Below are 20,292 nucleotides of genomic sequence, written 5' to 3'. Positions count from 1 at the left end.
GAGTGATGTTTTAAAATGTAAATTAAATAGTATGATATCCTCCAGAGTTTAAAACACTTTAATGGATTCCTATGGCCTTTAGGATAAGATTTCAAACTTTTAATTCAATTGGCAAGGCCATTGGATCTAGCCCTGCCTGTCTCTCCCTGTTTTTTCCCTTTGCCATTTCATCCTTCCTCCCCAAACCCCAGCTGCATGGGCCAGTTTCTTGAACACACCGAGTTCTTTCATACCACAGGATCTTTGCACATGCTGGATTCTTCCTGAAATGGTCTTTCCCTTAATCTGTGCCTGTTCGCAAAGATGCCTTCCCTGAACATCCAATTAAAAAGATCACTCCTGTTACTCTCATGTGTAGCGAACTTTACTTTCAAGACACTATTTATTTCTGCATTTATTGGCTTAGCTTCTGCTTCCACCATGTATCTACGTGTCTCTCTGTCTGTCTCCCCCATAAACTCTGTGAGGGCAGAGACCCTGTTTGTTTTCTTCCCTATTATAGAACAAATGCATTTTAGTTGAATGAGTTGATAAACCAAAGACTGTCACCAAAATCATTTTGCCAATGCAGTGGTTAGGTGAAGCAAATTTTGATGTAGAAGTCGTATGTAATCTGCCTACTGAGAATGGTGCCAGGGAAGTAGTATCCTCTGAACTGACATGGTTTAAGACCAACTTTTGTAGGGTGATAAAATACCATATGCTGCCACTCTGAAAGTAATTTAAATGAACCTAAACTTGTTAACACGTGAATGGTGGTGGGTAGAAGGTGAGCTCAGCTGGTTCCAAAAATGATGGGGGAAACTATCCCTGAAAAGACAGATCACCCCTCTTGGCCCTGTTACTGGGCCATAGTCCAGGGACACAGGGCCATCAAAATGAAAACAGATTTTAAGATTTCTCTGGGGAAAAATGGGACTTGAGGTCTTAGATAAGGATGAGATTACTGAAAGCAGTAAACATACAGAGTTTTTAGAGTTTAGCAAACTCACTAGCTCATATCATGCTATGGATATAGGAGGCTCTGGGTCAGGTCATCCTATGGATATAGAAGTCACTGGGCGCAGTCATCCTATAGATATAGAGGTCACTGGGCTAGGTCATCCTGTGGATATAGAAGTCACTGGGCCAGGTCATTTTATGGTTATAAGAGCTACTGGGCCAGCTCGTTCTATGGATATAGGATTGGTAGAAATTAACACCAGTGTTTGAAAACCACTGCCTAGCATGGTAATTTGCATGATAGCTCATTGTTATGTAGAATAACTGAGGGGTAATCTAATGTTCACCTAATTTTACCTTGCTTTTGAAGTTAATAATTATTTCACAGAATTTGTAACTGATGGATATATGGCAATTATAGCTCTCTACTTCTTTAATAGTACCACTCATTATAGCTTATTCCTATTTACTTATTTTATAACTTTTATTATCTTTAAGTCCGCAATAAGGATTTCTCTTCTTCTTCTTAGCTTTCTGATTATCAAGCTGACTTCAGTCGGTGGTGGCAGAAAGAGATGAAAGCAGTGAAGTTTCCATCCCAGGGAACAATCTTTGATTATTATCTGGACCACAAAACTAAGAAATTCTTGCCCTGGACTGACAAAATCCCCCAATTCACTATGGATCCAGGTGTACCTCTGCAGGTAGGTGTGTAGAACAGCAGTATTCAAATGACAATGTGCTGGCTTGATTCCTTTTTTAAAAAGCGGCTTTTCATCCTTCCTTGCCTGATGGATGCATTATTGTGCTGGTTTGCTCAGCATATATCATATTCCACTGGGAGAGAAGACTCTCAGCTATAGAATGATCAGTGGGGAGGACTAGTATATTTTTGCAACCACTTTTTTAAAAAAAATTTTAACTTAATTCTGTGATAACTCAGTTTTCTTTATGTTTTCCTAGAATCTTCGTGAATTTTATAAAAATTGAAGGCATATTTCTGTTAGTTCAGTGATTCTTACTTCTGATTTTATTGTAAATTCCTTAGACAACACTTTTCACACATAACTTACTTTTTTTTTTTTTTTTTTTTTTCCCCCGGCCAAAAAATGAATATGTTCAATCTCCTCAACTGATGTGTTTCAGAGTCACATGGCAGCTGACAACACCAAATGAATCTTTCTCTTTTCTTCATCGTTTTTATTTTCATAGATTGCCTTTCTGCATTTCCCTTAGGTCGAGTTATTCTTTGACCATCTTCCTATTCTGCCTCCATCGGTGTTCCTGTGCATTATATTTCTTTCTCAAAATCATGTCATTCTGATTCATTTTGGAGCTGATTATTTTAAGTAATGCTGTATAAGTAGAATGTAGGTGGTTTCTTCTACTGCATCAGTTCAGGGCAGTTAGTGTCAAATAATAGAAAACCCAACGCGTTAGTCTCCTGGAGCTGCTGCAACAAAGCGCCACACACTGAGTGGCTGAAATGACAGAAATGTGTTGACTCTCAGTCCTGGAGGCTAGAGGTCTAAACTCAGGGCGTTGGCAAGGTTGGTTCCTTCTGAGGCACGTGAGGCCCTCTCTCCTAACTTCGGGTGTTCTGCTAGCAATCTTGGTGTTCCTTGGCTTGTGGCAGCAAAACTCGGGTCCTCATATGGCATTATTTTCCCTGTGTGTGTGTGTGTCTGTCTATAGTCAAAGTTCCCTCTTACAGGACACCAGTCATATGGGATCAGGGGCCTCCTCTGCTTGTATTAGCTGCTAGAGCTGACACAAGAAAGTATCACAGACTGGGTGGCTTAGAAAATAGAAATTTATCTTCTCGTAGTTCTGGAGGCTAGAAGTCCAAGATCAGGGTATTGGCAGGTTTGGTTTCTCCTGAGTCCTCTCTCCTTGGCTTGCAGTCAGCTGCCTCTCCCTGAGTCCCCACATGGCCTTTTCTCCATGTGCGCGTCAGACAGTCTCCATGTGTCTGAATTTCCTCTTCTCGTGAGGATACCAGTCACATTGGATTAGGGCCCACCCTAATGGCCTCATTTTAACTTAACCACCTCTTTTAGAGGCCTGATGTCCAAATTTAGTCACATTCTGAGGTACTGGGGTTTGGGCTTCAACATATGAATTTACGGGGAGACACATTTCAGCCCATAACAATCTGCTCTCTAGACCCCCAAAATTCATGTCTTTCTAACACGCAAAATACATTCACCTCCATTCCAACAGCCCCAACATCTTAACCCATTCCAGCATCAACTCTAAGTCCCAGATCTCATCCAAATGTCATCTACATCAAGCGTGGGTGAGACCAGAGGTACGATTCATCCTGAGGCAAAATTCCTCTCCAGCTGTGAACCTGTGAAACCAGAGAAGTTACCTGCTTGTAAAATACAATGGTGGGACAGGTAGGATAGACATTTCCATTGCAAAAGGGAGGAATCAGGCAGATGAAAATGGTCACAGGTCCCAAGCAAGTCCTCAACCTAGCATGGCAAATTCCATTAGGTTTCTAAGGCTAGAGAATAATCCTCACTGGCTCAATGCCCTGTCCTCTGGGCCCACCAGGGTGGCAGAGGCAGCCGCAGCCACCTGGCCCTGAGGCACTGGGTAGTAGCATCCTGGCCCACTGACGGAAGAGGTGACTCCACCCTCTGAAACCCAGGAGAAGATAGCACGGTTCCCCAGGCGTGTACCCTTTGGGCCGAGGCCCATGGGGGAAGTGGGAGCTCTGCTGATCTCTGAATCGCCCTCAGGGTCATTTTTCCCCTTTCTTAAAGGATAACACATGTTTGCAGCCAGATAGCTCAAATGTCTCGTCCTATAGAATCCAAGAAGTTCCACAGCCTTTCTTCATTTTGTCCTGTCTCCATTCCCTTTAGCCCAAGCTGGAAGTATTTCTGTTGCTATAAACCCCTCTCTAGCACTGGCTTCTGCTGAGCTGGCCAATGAGATCCAAGGGTCACACCCATAATTTCTTTATGGAGTAATTGGCCACACCTTTGTGTTCTTTCCAGAACACACTTTCTCATTTTTTACAATATGGATAGGCTGAGAATTTTCCAAATCTTCAAGCTGTGGTTCCTTTTTGCATAACAATGTCTTCTTCAATTTATCTCTCTCCTCTCTCATCTTACTAGCAGTGAGGAGAAACCAGGTTATACCTTCAACAGTGTTGTTTTTTTTTTTAAGAAATCTCCTCAGTTCAATATTAATATTTGAGTTCATCACTTACAGATTCTACCTTCCATAAAATACTAGAACACAATTCAGCCACAGGTTCCTTGCCACTTTATAACAAGAATTGCTTTTCCTCCAGCATCTAATAACATGTTCATCGTTGCTGTCTGAGGCCTCACCAGAAGCATCTTTAATGTCCATGTTTATACCAACAATCTCTTCAAGGCAATCTGGGCTTTTTCTAACATGCACCTCAGAACTCTTCTAGCCTCTTCCCTACCCAGTTTCAAAGTCATTTCCATGTTTTTAGGTACCTGTTATAACAGCACCCTACTTCTCAGTACCAAAATCTGTATTAACCATAATGAGATATCACCACACACCTGTTAGAATGGCCATTGTGGGAAAGATGGAAGATCACAAGTGTTGGGGAGGGTGAGGAGAAAAGTAAACCCTTGCACACTGTTGGTGAGAATGTAAGGTACAGCCGTTATAGAAAACAGTGTGGAAGCTCCTCAAAAAATTAAAAATAGAGCTATCATATGATCTTGCAATCCCACTTGGGGTGTATATCCAGAGGAAATGAAATCAGTATGTCAAAGAGATATCTGCACTTACATGTTCATCGTAGCATTATTCATGGTAGCTAATGTATGGAATCAGCCTAAGTGCCCATCAACAGATGAACAGACAAAGAAAATGTGATGTGTATGCACAGGAATACAGGTTGAGCATCTCTAATCCAAAAATTCAAAATCTGAAATGCTCCAAAATTCAAAACATTTTGAGTGCCAGCATGATGCTCATAGGAAATGCTTATTGAAACATTTTGGGTTTCAGAGTTTTGAATTAGGGACATTCACATAGTAAGTATAATGCAAATATTCCAAAATCCAAAAAAAAAAAAAAAAATTGAAATCCAAAACATGTTTGGTCCCAAGCTTTCAGATAAAAATTGCTTAATCTGTACTATTTGGCCTTTTATTTTATTTATTTATTTTTTTTTTGAGACAGCGTCTCACTGTGTTGCCCAGGCTAGAGTGCCGTGGCATCAGCTTCGCTCACAGCAACCTCAAACTCCTGGGCTCAAGCAATCCTCCTGCCTCAGCCTCCCGAGTACCTGGGACTAGAGGCATGCGCCACCATGCCCAGCTAATTTTTTCTGTATATATTTTTAGTTGTCCATATAATTTCTTTCTATTTTTAGTAGACACGGGGTCTCACTCTTGCTCAGGCTGGTCTTGAACTCCTGACCTCAAGCGATCCTCCCGCCTCGGCCTCCCAGAGTGCTAGGATTACAGGCGTGAGCCACCGCGCCCGGCCTATTTGGCCTTTTAGAAGGAGGAAATCCTGTCCTTTGCAAGAACATGGATGAACCTGGAGGACATTATGTTAAGTGAAATAAACCAGACCCAGAAAGACAAGTACCGCATGATCTCACTTATTTGTGGCATCTAAGAAGTTGAACTCATAGAAGTAGAGAGTAGAAAGGTAGTTACCAGGGGCTGGAGTCAGGGAGGGTTGGGAAGATATTGGTCAAAGAATACAAAATTTCAGTTACACAGGAGGAATAAGTTCAAGAGATCTATTGTACAACATAGTGACTATAGTTAATAACAATGTATTATAGTTTTGAAAATTGCTAAGCAAATAGATTTTAAAGTGTTCTTGCCATAAAAAATGGTAAGTGTGTGTGAATTGTGAGTATATGTTTGCTCAATTTAGCCATTCCACAGTGTATCTATATTTTAAAGCATAATGTTGTACATGATGAATATATATAATTTTTGGCAATTAAAATTAATTTTATAAAAGAAAAGTATATTTTAGCCCTATAATCGAAAAATTCCAATTATAAGTGTAACCTAGAGAAACCTTACTGCATGTACAAGGGAGATCATGGCCACATTGTACCTAATAGCAATTTTATTTTTTTATTTCAGCATATTATGGGGGTACAGAAGTTTAGGTTATGTATATTGCCCTTGCTAACAGTAATTTTAAAAAGGGAATTTGAAGACTAAGTTGTAGTATATTAATAGATGGAAATTTGCACAATAGTAAGAAAAATTACCTAGACCTTGATGCATATCAATATGAACAGATGTCAAACATATAATGTTTATTCAAAAACAAATTGCAGAATAATTTGTGCATTTGGAAACTGGTTGCCTGAATTTACAAATAAAAGTTAAAAAAAAAAATCTGTGCAGTCATCCCCCCCCATCCATTTTGCTTTGTGAAGTTTCAGTTACTCATGGTCAACCATGGAGTAAAAATATTCAATGGAAAATTCCAGAAATTGGCAATTTATAAGTTTTAAATTGTACACTGTTCTGAGTAGCGTAATGAAATCTCACGCCATCCCACTCAATCCCACCCGGGATGTGAATCATCCCTTTGTTCAGCATATCTATGAGGGTGACGCTACCTGCACGTTAGTCACTCAGTAGCTGTCTGTGTGATCAGATCCACCGTGGCATACTGCAGGGCCTGTGTTCAAGAAATCCTTGGTTTGTTTAACAATGACCCCCAAAAAGTGCAAGAGTAGTGATGCTGGCATATTGGTATAATTGTTCTATTTTATTAATCTCTTACTGTGCCTAATTTATAAATTAAACTTCATCATAGGAATGTATGTATACGAAAAAACAGAGTATGTATAGGGTGCAGTCTGTGGTTTCAGAGATCCACTGGGGGTTCTTAGAACATATCCTCTGAGGGCCTACCGTATGTATTAGCTTGCTAGGGTTACCATAACAATATACTGCAGACTGGATGACTTAAACGACACAAATTTATTTTCTCACAGTTCTGGAGGCTGGAAGTTTGGTTTTCCCTGAGGCTTTTCTTTTTGCCTTGCAAATAGCCACCTTCTCTCTGTGTCCTCATGTGGGTTTTTTTCTGTGCATGTGCATCCCTGATGTCTACCTGTGTGTACAAATTTCCTCTCCTTGGCCAGGCACAGCAGTTCACACCTGTAATCTCAGCACTTTGGGAGGCTGAGGCGGGAGGATTGCTTGAGGCCAAGAGTTCAAGACTAGCCTGGGCAACATAGGTAAACCTTGTCTCTGAAAAGATAAAAATATTAGTTGGGCATGGTGATTCACGCCTGCAATTCCAGCTACTAGGGAGGCTGAGGCAGGAGGATCACTTAGGCCAAGAGTTCCAGGCTGAGTGGCAGAGCAAGACCCTGTCTCTAGTAAAACAACAACAAAAAAAATATTCTGTTGTTAAAAGGACACCAGTCAGATTGGATTAGGACTCACCCTAACAGCCTCATTTTAACTTAATCACCTCGTTAGAGGCCCTGTCTCCAAATACTATCATATTATGAGGTTTAGCAGTTAGGACTTCAACACAAGAATGTTGGGGGGAACACAATATTATCACCCTATAATGTCATCAGCCTAGCCTATGACATCATTCCAGTCTGACCTCATTTTATCTGCAACAACCCCATTTCCAAATAAGATACTGAGGTACTGGGGATTAGGACTTCAATATATAGATTTTGGGAGGACACAGTACAATCCATAACACCCAACAATGAGGAAACTCATAATTTCACCAACAGGAATTCAGAGGTAGGGTAACCCCAAGACAGATTAATTCTGAGACTTCTGGTTAAGTCACTGAGGATTCTGATCTCCCCATCTTTCTGCTCTGCTCCTCTTAACACTGGCTGCATTTGCAGACTGCTGTTCCTTCTGGTCTCACGAAGACTCTACTGGTCCCACGAGTCACTCTCAGAGGAAACAGGGACTTTCTCATACCTTTTTATTAAGAGTAAGGAAACCTTTCTCAGGAGCCCTGACTGCCCCCTGCATCCAATCCCAGACGGGGCCATGTGCCTCCCTAATTCAGTCTTAGTTCTGGGTAGTGGGGTTGCCCTGATTGGCTTTGATGAGTGGTCACCCCCCTGCAGGAGCCAGGATGAGCTCCTAAATCACACGGCTGTGTGGAGGAGGTGTAGGACTTGGGCAGAGGCAGGGCTCTGTCGGAAAGGAAGGAGTGGAGACGCAAGTGTTGGGAGGCAGCTGGCAACGTCTGCTACATCTGCTTTATCTATTTGGAAATCTCTTTTTGTTCAACCTATCTAGAATTCAAGTGCCACCACTTGCTAGCTGGCTGTGACCGTGGCCAAGTTATTTATGCTCCCTAAGCTTTCGCTTCACCATCTCTGAAATGAGCAGGGTGACAAAGCTCTCCTCACAGGTTTGTTGTGTGTCTTATGACATAACGCATGGAAAGTGCTTAGCATAGTACCTACCACATACTCTGCTCTCAGTGAGTGTTAATTATTGGTGTCAATGTGGAGAAAAGAGCCAGTAGCCAAATTAAAGCTCAAATAATGACAATTAACAGCAAGAAAAGAGAAAAAATACAAAATGCAGCTCTGATTTTTTTTTTTAAAGTGGTCTAGGACTGTTTAATGTAGCGCAAAATAGTCTCTCTTTACAGGCCCTAAGGGCATCACTGAATCACAACAAAGTTGTAGAGTAAATGTTCACATCACTGCAGTCATCCTGAGTGATCTGTAAAATATTCAGTTGTGTTCAGCATATGCTAACAAGGTAGAGAAGAATTTTATCCATTATAGAATTTACATGTATTTCTTATGAGCAATATGAATCCTGAAAGTAGTTTTTTTCCCCCTTTTTAAATTTGGGCACCAAGAAATGCAACCAGATTGTCAACTGTCTTTTTGTGTGTGTGTGTGTGTGTGTGTGCGCGCCAATACCCAGGATCAACTAGCTTGCAATCATTGTGCAGAATTCTATTTCCTGCATGTCTCCATCTACTATCCCTTGTCCTGATCTTACATTTTAATCTGTGTTGCCTGAGTCTGGTTTTTATTTATTTGTGTTCTTTATTGTATTTCTGTAAGCCACTTCACATTCTTTGTGAAGCAATATGGCATATAAATAAAATAGCAATTTTTAAAACATAAAAATTAAGCTTTAATTTTTAACACAAAGTAATGCATAATAAATTTCAAAGGTGCTTTGGATTTGTGAATATTCTACTTAAAAGCCACTATTTTTCCCTAAACCAGTCTCTCCCTACACTGAACTCCTTTGCCATGGATTATGCTGAATCATTTTGCCATTTAATCTAACCAAGCCAAGGTGTTGGTCCCAATTCTCATTTGTGTGTGGCTTGACTTTTCAAATGGTTTTGTCAACTCCTGAAAAGTAATGGACTATTTCTTATATGTCTGCTATATTCCCTTTCACGCCTAACACCAGGTTGGGCAGAAAGTAGGTATTCTGGGATAAGGAACCTTATGGGCAAGTACTTAATTTGGGAAAGATAAATCTGTTGGTTATGCTATGACGCTTTGATGGTATTATCCAATTGCTCTCCTCAAGCTACCATATGTGAACTCTGCCAGTTCAAAACTAGGTGGAATCTCTCCTACTGGGTGTTAACTTGAGCTAAAAATTCTTTGTTTCTCAATTCTAAGCTGACTATGTTGGGTCAGATATAAAATTTAGGAATGCGCCTCTCTCTGACTTTTGTCTCATTCTACGGTTTTCCCCCAGACAGTTCTGGTTCATACATCAGAGACAACTCGTCTTAGATATTTCATGGAGCTATTGCTTGAGAAAGGACGACCAGTAATGCTAGTAGGCAATGCGGGAGTGGGAAAAACAGTCTTTGTAGGTGACACACTGGCAAGTCTCTCTGAGGATTACATAGTATCCCGTGTGCCTTTCAACTACTACACAACATCTGCATCTCTGCAAAGTAAGTGCTTCTCCTGTTTGTATTCCAGTAACAAGGCTGGGCTAATACCGTTCCCTAGGATTTAGAGATTTTTGCTTAGGCTTCACATAATTTTGTACTTATCATCCTGGATAAATATACTTGGTTTAAATATTGTTGTGGTTGGGCTTTTTATATCTCTCATGGCTTTATTTGGGTTATTACTCATTAGAACAGTAAGAATTTATGTTCATGGTGTTCATCATGTTGCTTCAAAACCATTTGGTTACCTTTAATTAATTGCATGTAGCCCTGGCAATTTAAGAGTATACTCAAGGAAGGATGCTCTGGTTACTTTTTCAAGTAAGGGGTTAACTTGGGAGAAATTTATTAAAACTGTATTGAGGAAATGATGGACCATGAGCCATTAATTAAATCCTAAAAGAACTATGAGAATAATTTTGAGCTATTGAATAACTGTATCATTGTAATCAAAAGAACCACACAGACTTGGGGCACTCCTAGAGTTAGGAAGGGCAACCAAAGTAGGCCTGGCAAGTAGAAAGGAGGTGATAACGAGCTGACATGGGAAGGCCTATCACTGTAATAGGGGAATGGGGTTCCATTATGGGGACAGCAAAACACTCTATTGTCTAGTCATTTATTAAAACTGTTGAGTTGCCCTGAATTTGGGTTCATGGGGTATATATATATGTGTGTGTGTAAGTGTGTGTTGTTGTTTTGTTAGCTCTATCACTGAAGACTTAACAATAAATTTTCTTGTCCACTGACATCAGTAACTCAGCCAATAGTGATTTTTCTGTAATCTCTTTTTCAATCAGTTTGGCTTACTGGTCTTTTGAATGGAACAGTCAGAAAACCAGCTCAGCATTATTTCATTCATTTCTCCATCAAATACATATTATTTATCTACTTTTTCTTAGGCATTGCATGGGGTATGTTTTTCACTCATAGTCATGAAGAAAAGACTCCCTTTATGATATGAATGGAAGATGAGGCTACAATTCGGTAGCTGAACAAATTGGCTTGATGATGATGGGGGTGTATTTTGCTAATTTCTAAAAAGAATACAGTCATGAATAAGATTTAGTGATGGCCTGTTAGCATTGAAAGAGCTGTAGGTGTCAGGGTACTTTGAAAGAAAGTTAGGATTTCAAACATTTAAGATGGGGTGTTAAATGGGCCAAGAAGAAGATTAGGATAGAAGGATTAGCTTAAGCAAAGACATGGAAGAGAGAAAATTGTGGGACACATTCAGTGAGTGGCATCTCTGCAAAGACTGAAGCATAGTGATCAGGTAGAAGACAGGGAAAAGGCTGAGGTGCTGGGTTGGGGTTATACTGCAGTTAGAGTGACCAGCTGTCTAGTCTGCCAAAGGTCAAGGAATTTTCTGAGACATGGGACTTTTAGTATTAAAACTGGGACAGCTCCAGGCAACCTGGGATAGTTGATCACCCTGTTGGTAGGGAATGCTGAGATACAAGCTGAGGGGACTATATGTCATTTGGTAGGAAGTGGTGAGCCACCTTGCTTGATGGGGAGCAAGGAACTGGGAAGATATGAGCTGTCTTTTGGGAAGAGAGGTCTGAGGTGGGGAGACCAGTCCCCAAGTAGTGCACTAGATGAGCATAATGTGGCTCTGGACTAAAGCTGCAGAAAGGGAGGTGGCAAGTTGGGAACATAAGCAAATGACATGAGGTACCACTTACAGACTGTGGTTAGGCGGACATGAAGCTTGGAGAGTGAGATTCCTGGGAGTCCTTGCATCTGGCTGACTTGGAGAGCATTAACTCCATAAGCAGGAGCTCAGAGACAAATGGAAAGAGGCAGATTGTGAGTGGGGAAGACATGATGCTCAACAGAGTTTGGAAAGAAGTGGATTTAGTGTTGGCCAAACATCTGGGTGCCAGTGGCTAGTAGGAGCTGACGTCCAGCGAGCATTTGGAAACATGGGTCTGCTGCTTGGAAAAGTGTTTATTTATTCATTGTATACTTCTTTGTTCATTCATTCATTCCCGTATTCATTGGTTCATTTAACAAATTACTTATTTGTTGTTGTCCTCATCAAAAATGCAGCAATGACTATGAGGTAGTTCCCTGGCCTCAAGGTATTTATAGTCTGGAGAGTCAATAAGTAATTAGATACTATGTGTCAGATATATACTGTTCAGTGTTTTCAACACCCATGACACTCTCTGAAACATATCAACACAAAGTCACATAGGCACATGAAGAAAGGTAACTTTACGTATACACAGATAGTGTCTACATATACTTGCCCTTGTGCTTCTGCACTCCGGTGGTCTAAGAAGAGAGGCGTGGGGGGCTTCCTTGAGCTGCTCTAAGATATTCCTGCCAAAGCAATGGAGAGGGAGGCCAGGCGGTGGCTGGACTAGCATGGGGCATAAATCAGAGCAGGTACAGAGGAGGAAAGTGCTCAGATGAGCCATGGCATTGTCTCAGTCGTGATGGGCAGTGTGATGTCATGCTGCATAGATTGAGGTCTCCAGAGAAGAAGAGGTGGAGTGACCTCTGGCAACAGGAGGGAGGTTGGCAGTAGAGCATGACGTAGGAGGAGGTGGCCGGAGATACATTGCTGGTGTCTTAACCTGTGAACAGGTGACATTTGACGGTGTGGCTGTAATCAACAGAAGAGAGGAAGAATTAAGGAAAAAAGGGCTAAGGAAAGAAAGTTTACATTCTATTAGTGATTGGTGGACAGAATTATATATTTATTTCAGAAATTCTTGAGAAATCTCTAGAGAAAAAAGCTGGTCGTAACTATGGTCCAGGAGGAAACAAGAAGTTGGTTTATTTTATTGATGACATGAACATGCCTGAAGTGGACTTATATGGCACTGTTCAGCCTCACACCCTGATCCGACAGCATATTGATTATGGACATTGGTAAGCAATTCCGTGTATCTTATTCTCCACCAAGATTTGATTATCATTATTATTATGGATAAACATTTTTAAATATAATTATCCCCAATTTCTTATTCTTCTGAGGAACATTTTCAGTAATACCTTTCTGGGTTTACTGTGTTGTGTATCCCTTTTCCTCACATTAAATGGAGTAGTTTCCCTTGTGAATTTGGAAGATTGGATTGAAAAGTATCCTAGGAACATGAAGACTGTCCAGAAATCATGTCCTCTTTAAGAATCAGCTCACTCTAAATTATTTAAGAGAAGCTTAACCTTATTCTGGGGGATGTAAATATTTGGAAATATCTGGGCAGTGCAGTCTGTAGTCCCTGGCATTAACTTCAGGGAGAGTCCCAGCCCGTCCATGGAGTCTTGCTGTGAGGAAGATAATATTTTCTAGCCAGAAATAAGAGTTCCATGAGAATCAGTTAGCAGTGATTGTTTATATTGATTCAGCTCCAGGTCTTGATTTTGGTGTCAAAGGAGCTATGTCACTTTTGGTTTTCTGAGCTTCAGTTTTGATGTCTCTCAGGTGAGGCTAACAAGGTCAACCTCAGCAGAGCCATTGTAAAGATAAGGAGACAATTTGTGATGAAGTCCTTTATGAACTGCTAGATTCTGTTGTTTTGTCATTCCAGGTTTGGGATTTAAGGTTCTGTTTTCTGTCTTTCAGGTATGATAGACAGAAGGCGATGCTTAAAGAAATCCACAACTGTCAGTATGTCGCCTGCATGAACCCAATGGTGGGCAGTTTCATGGTCAATCCTAGACTACAGGTAGGGTGTTGAGTACTACTCTCAAAAATCGTAGGTCTTGATTCGTGGTATATAAGATTTTTTCTTTAATTACTAGACTTCATTTTTGTAGTTTAGTTTTAAGTTTACAACAAAATGAGCCAAAACTACAGAGACTTCTCATATACTCTCTCACTCCTCCACCCCACTTCGTTTTATCCTGATATTAACATCTTGTATCTGTTATAATTGATGAACCAATATTGGTTCCTTACTATTAACTGAAGTTGAGAGATTACATTGGAGTTCATTCTTTGTATTGTACATTCTATGGGTTTTGACAAATCTATCATGGTAAGTATCCGCCATTATAACATCATACAGAGTAGTTTCACTGCTGCCAAAATCCCTGTGCTCTTCTGTTCCTCTCTCCCTCCCTCTCCTCTGAATCCCTGGCAACAACTGATCTTTTGTTTTTCAATTTTTTTTATTGTGGTAAAATACGTATTACATAAAATTTACCACCTTAACCATTTTAGGTGTACAGTTCAGTGGTATTAAATACATTCATAGCATTGTGCAGCCATCACCACCATCCATCTCCATAACTCTTTTCACCTTGTGAATCTGAAACTCTATAACCCATTAGCAATGACTCCCCATCCTCTCTTGCCCCCACCCCTGGCAACCATCATTATGCTTTCTTTCTCTATGATTTTGACTGTTCTAAGTACCTCATATAAGTGGAATCATACAGTATTATTCTTTTTGTGACTGACTTATTTCACTGAGAATAATGTCCCTAAGTTTCATCCATGGTGTAGTATATTTAAGAATTTATTTCCTATTTAACATTGAATCATATTCTATTACATGTATGTAGCACATTTTCCTTAGCCGTTCTTTTGGGAATTCTATTTTTAATTTTTTGAGGAACCACCATACTATTTTCCATGACAGTTGTACCATATTTTATTCCCACCAACAGTGCACAAAGCGTTCTAATTTCTCCACATCCTTACAAACATTTATTTTCTGTTTTTGTTGTTGATGGTAGTCATGCCAATGGGTATGAGGTGGTATCTCATTGTAGTTTTCATTTGCATCTCCCTAATGATTAGTGATGTTGAGCATCTTTTTATGTGCTTTTGGCTATTTTTATATCTTCTTTGGAGAAATGTCTATTCAAGGCTTTAGCCCATTTTGTTTGTTGTTGTTGTTGTTGTTGTTGAGACAGGGTCTTGATCTGTTGCCCAGTCTGGACTGCAGTGGTGTGATCATAGCTCACTGCAGCCTTAAACTCCTGGGCTCAAATAATCTTCCTGCCTCACCCTCCTGAGTAGCTAGGATTGAAGATGTACACCATTATTCCTGACTAATTTTTCTTATTTTTTATAGAGATGGGGTCTCACTTTGTTGCTCAGGTTTGTCTCAAACTCCTGGCCTCCAACAATCCTCCCGCCTCAGCCTCCCAAAGTCCTGGGATTATAGGTGTGAGCCACCACACCCAGCCCTTTTGCCCATTTTTGAATTTGGTTTTCTTGTGGAGTTTTAGGAGTTCTCTATGTATTCTGGATAATGTACTGATCTTTTTACTGTCTTCATAATTGCCTTTTTCAGAATGTCACAGTTGGGATCATATATGTGTAACCTTTTCAGATTGGTATTTTTAACTTAGCTTAGTAATATCTATTTAAGGTTCCTCCATGGTTTTTTTTTTTTTTTTTGTGGCTTAATAGCTCATTTCTTTTTATCACTGAATAATAGTCATTGTACAAATGTACCACAGTTTATTTATCCACTCACCTATTGAATTACATCTTGGTTGCATGCAAGTTTTGGCAATTAAGAGTAAAGCTGCTGTAAACACTTGTGTGTAGGGTTTTGTGTGTGCATATAAGCTTTTTAATAATAACAACAACACACCACCAACATACAAAAACAGCATATGGTGGTTGCTTATCTGGAGTCAGCTGGGAGTGAGCTAAGTGGCTGCTGATCTTGGCTGGGTTTGTTTGTGAGTGTGGGGCTGGACTAACCTAGCGTGGCTTTGGCTGAGTGATAGGGACTGTGGGACTCTGTTTTATGTGTATCTTATCCTTCAGCAACTTGTAGAGTTCATGACAAAGTCAAAGGTTTAGCAGAGCAAGTGCAAACACACAAGCCTCCAACCTAACTAGGACATTGTCATTTCCCCCTGACTTTGTTGGCTCAAGCAAGTCACATGGTGAAGCCCAGAATCAGGTGGAAAGCACTAACATGTTACATGCGAGTGGGCCCAGATACAGGGAGGAGTGAAAAAATCAGGCTGTTTTCTACAATTTTATGGTACAGTTATAATCCCTATTTTATGTTCTTGTATTTGTTTTTCTTTTCAGAGACATTTCACAGTGTTTGCATTCAACTTTCCGTCCCTAGATGCGCTAAACACCATCTATGGCCAAATCTTTAGTTTCCACTTCCAGCAGCAAGCATGTGGTCCATCAGTCCTCAGGAGTGGCCCCACTCTGATCCAGGCAACAATAGCATTCCACGAGATGATGACGCGTAGCTTTTTACCCACCGCTATTAAATTCCACTACGTCTTTAATCTGAGAGACCTATCTAACATCTTCCAGGTACCTTGACTGCTCCGCTTTATGCCTTTTGAGTAGAGCAATAATTATAGTACTATTAATGGTGTTCATTTATAGAACTTAGCTTAACTTACATACTTTTATATGCCTTCTTTCATTTTATACTCATAAACTTCTCTGTGAGGTTTATTATTTCCATTTTATCAATAAGAATAGTGGTTCTCCTCAGGTCATACAGTGTCTTCTCCATTTGTGCTGCTGTAACAAAATACCTAAGACTAGGTAATTCATTAATAATGGAAATTTATTCGTCACAGTTGTGGAGGCAGGTTTGGTGTCTGGTGAGAGTCTGGTCTCTGCTTCCAAGATGGCGCCTTGAGTGCTGCGTCCTCCCATGGCAAAGGGACAGAAGGCAAAAGGGGCAAATGGCTAGCACCTCTTTTATAGGGTCACACCACCCTCATGACTTAATCACCTCCTAAAGGCCCCATCTCTTAACACTATTACATTGGTTATTTAAGTTTCAGCACTTACATTGCAGGGGCCATTCAGATCATGGCACACAGTAACCTAGCAATGGAAGCAAAGGTAGAAGTCTGGACTGTCTCAATGGATTGAGTGAGTGATCGAGTCAGTGAGTGCTTATTTTATTTGAGTGCCAAATAATAGGGATAATTGGTCATGCTCTTGCATAAAACATTTATGTGTGATTTTTATACATATTTTAATAGAAATTAAAATTTTTTTAATTGCTAGATCATTTTAATCTGACATTGAAAATTACCTTGCTTACCTAGTAAAAGGATAGTGTTTATATATTTGATTTAGAAAGAAAATTCTGAAGAAGGAATTGAAAGTCTGGAATTTTTTAAAAATCCAGCTAATATGGTCTATCCTGTCCAATAAAAGTAGATGGAAAGTTATTTATGATTTAAAGTTCTTTTGTGAGAGAAATAGTGTATGGTTAAGTATGAAAACTTCATAGAATTTCTTTACATTTTTTATAACCCACTTTTCAAAATCACTCCACAACTACCCCAAAACCATAACACAGCATTAGACGATAGCTTCTTAAGAGCATGGACCATTTCCTTTTATGCCTATATTGTACCTGCCAGAAAGACGATGCTTAATAAAGTGTTTAAATGAAAAAGGGAGAGAGGCCATAGGTGAAATGGGGCACGGGACCTACCTGCTCACCTTTGGTACCCAGTGTGTCGGTGGCACTTGATGCCACCAACTAATTCTTTAGCCTTTTGCAGATTAATTCTCCGCGACTCCCTTGCTGTTCTCCTTTGATTCCAGGATAGGTCGACTGTCTCCATGAGGAGCGGGTGTATATGAATCCAAGATAGCGAAGGCAGGGTTGAGTGGGCACAGGAGTCACGGTGTTTTGGCGCTAGACCAGGATCTACCCACAGACTGCAAATTCGGGCAATTTACTTTTGGTCTCATATTCTTTATCTGTGAAGTGAAGGGGTTAGACTGATGGATCTCAATGGATTTTAGAGTAAAAGGTTATGATTTTGTGGCTTTCATGTTAGCTGTTTGTACTTTAGTTTTATAAACTTAGTCTAGTGGAGGGACTCAGTAACTCAGGCACAAGTACTCAGTTGGGCTATTTTAGTTCCTGGGCTGGCTCTTGAAATATGGTCTTAGATGCATTCCTAAAAATGGATGTAATGAAATTAAAATTTTAAGATGCTGCTTATCAGAGGGTAAACCTCTTTTTATACATGCATGCACACACACATTACCATTTATATTTCTTTTAATTTAATTCACTAAATTCAGATTACGGTTATAAAACTGTTTCAGAAAAACTTATTTGGAATGTCATCAGCTTCTGAATGAATTCTTGCCTTGTAGGGAATTTTATTTGCTTCTCCTGAATGTTTAAAAGGTCCAAATGATTTAATACGCCTGTGGCTTCATGAATCTTCCCGTGTTTATGGAGACAAACTGATAGACACAGAAGATTGTGATTTGTTTCAGAAAAAAATATTGGAAACTGCTTATAAATATTTTGAAGTAAGTGTATGAATGTCAGAGGTCGCTGGGGCTGAAGTTAGGTAAGGGCATGAGCAAAGTGTACAAGGGCTTGGTCTGTGGTTAGGAACATTCCACCTACCTACTCACAGTTCAGTCTACAAGCTGCCCCCGGATGAAGCTTTCTGGCTGGTTGACACACCGTGTTCTCTTTCTCCTCCTGCAGGGTGTAGACAGTCGTATGCTGCTTCAACAGCCCCTCATTTATTGCCACTTTGCTAGTGGCAGGGAGGACCCACGTTACATGCCAGTGAAGGACTGGGAAGTGCTGAAGACGATTCTTACAGAAGCCTTAGACAACTACAACGAACTAAATGCTACCATGCACCTGGTGTTATTTGAAGATGCCATGCAACATGTGTGAGTTGACCAGTCGTGATGCTTTTTCACCAAACTAAGAATGACTGGTATCCACAATTGTTATTTTTCAATAGATCATACGGAGCACTCTGAACTCTCCCAGTCTTATACATTGTCATATAATATAAAAAGATAAAAGGGTTGCTATTAATTACATCACAATTTAATAATGTCTTACATAGGCATACTACTTTACAAAGTACCATCACATCCATTATTTCACTTAAATATTAAGAAAGAGAAATATAAACGACTTGTTCTAAATCACATAGTTTGTAAGTGGCAAAGACAGGAATCAAACTGATTTTCAGTGATTAAGCAAGTGATTAGCAGGTTTTGTTGAGGGTCTACCGAGTGCCAGATAGGAACATTGCCAGCCTTTTTGGTACCTTTGGGCAAATTAGAAGAAAGGGGGAGGAAAAGACATGTTTTCTTGGCAGAAAATTAGAAAAAGTACCTATCCTCAGGTAGAGCTTGGCTGACACAGCTGTTGCTCACTGCCTCAACTGGGTACCTTGTGCAGTGCACAGACCATGCTTTCTGCAGCCCACATCCAGGGAGACATTGTTCTGGGTGCTGAGACACAGCAGCAAACGACATAGTCCAGTCCCTTCTCTAATCAACCTTATGTGTTAGTGATGCAGGCATTCTAAAGACACGAACAGATAAGCAAGCCAATAAGAAAAATGTCGGAAGGTGATGTGTCATGCTGAGGATTAAATAGGTTGATTCTGAGAAATAAACTATGTGTATTCCAAGGACAGACTGGGCATCTATGTGAAGAGGTGACATTTAAAGTGAGACCTAAATGATAAGCAAGAGCTAGGTATGGAAAGATATGGAGGAAGCACGTTTTACACAGAGGGCAGATTCCATGTGGCCCCCAGGCTGGAATGTTTGAGAAACAGAAAGAGGATCAGGGTGGCCACAGCACAGAGAAACATATGACAGGTGTAGCAAGGCAGGAACTGACCTTCCTTAGGCAGGATGTTTCCTTGTAAGCGGAGTCAGGAGTCCTGATTTTATTCTAAGTGCAGTGAGGAGCCGTCAGATGGATTTTAGCGTGGGGATGACACGGCGTGTCGTACAGTCTAAAGAGCTCACTGTTGCCACTGCCGTGTAGAAGTCGATCGCATCTTTGCATCCAGTACTGCTTTCCAGTCCGAGCTACCATCACCTCTCATGGGCCTTTCTAATCAGTGAAAATGGGCAAAGGTTTCTTAAAAAGAAAAAAAAAAGACAAAGAAATCATCATCATTAAAAACAAAAAGGAGGAAAGACGGGAATCTAAACAGAGGGAAAAAATGTGAAGAGTTCAATTTTTAGAAGAATTACTCTTTAAACTGTTTAGCCCCAGAGCCTAGGGAAATTTTGGAGTCCTCCCAGTCATTGCTTGTTACAAGCCTACTAAGTATTGATAGTTTTATTGATCCCTTTGTAGTTGTGACGCTTCCTCTGAGTAATAGACAAAGGAAGTGTTAGTTGGAATCCATGACCGTGACATTAGAAGAATTGTTAGCGCCACTGTCTCGGGGTGGGTTAAAATACCCTGACTGTGTGTACTCTGGGGCTCGGGCTTCTCCCCCACGGACACCGAGGGAAAGAGTTTTCCATGTGATCCCTCAGCGTGGAATTCTCCGTGGCTGAAAGGTAAGGCTGCTTCTTTGATCAGGGATTATCAGCTAGAAGCTGGTTTACTCAGCATCAGGGGTGATTTAGGAGCGTGTCCTTGAGTGGTGTAGAAAGGGACTTTGCCACTTAGAGAATCTTGTGAGGCAGAAACCTCAAAGCATACA

General features: G+C 40.4%; 1 protein-coding gene across 1 annotated transcript in view; it reads left to right on the top strand.

Moving 5' to 3' along the window:
* DNAH11 (dynein axonemal heavy chain 11) overlaps nt 1–20,292 on the top strand; it is a 305,641-nt gene that overhangs the window by 154,517 nt on the left and 130,832 nt on the right. The window contains exons 45-51 of the mRNA XM_069462413.1: nt 1,473–1,646; nt 9,666–9,870; nt 12,591–12,756; nt 13,451–13,553; nt 15,890–16,129; nt 17,957–18,118; nt 18,303–18,496. Coding sequence (XP_069318514.1) covers nt 1,473–1,646; nt 9,666–9,870; nt 12,591–12,756; nt 13,451–13,553; nt 15,890–16,129; nt 17,957–18,118; nt 18,303–18,496 — 1,244 coding nt within the window. The remainder of the gene's footprint in view (nt 1–1,472; nt 1,647–9,665; nt 9,871–12,590; nt 12,757–13,450; nt 13,554–15,889; nt 16,130–17,956; nt 18,119–18,302; nt 18,497–20,292) is intronic.

Source organism: Eulemur rufifrons, chromosome 29 (genome assembly GCF_041146395.1).
Source record: "Eulemur rufifrons isolate Redbay chromosome 29, OSU_ERuf_1, whole genome shotgun sequence".
Taxonomy (NCBI): Eukaryota; Metazoa; Chordata; class Mammalia; order Primates; family Lemuridae; genus Eulemur; species Eulemur rufifrons.
Note: the sequence above shows the minus strand (reverse complement) of the source record. Positions and strands in the feature narration are given on the sequence as shown.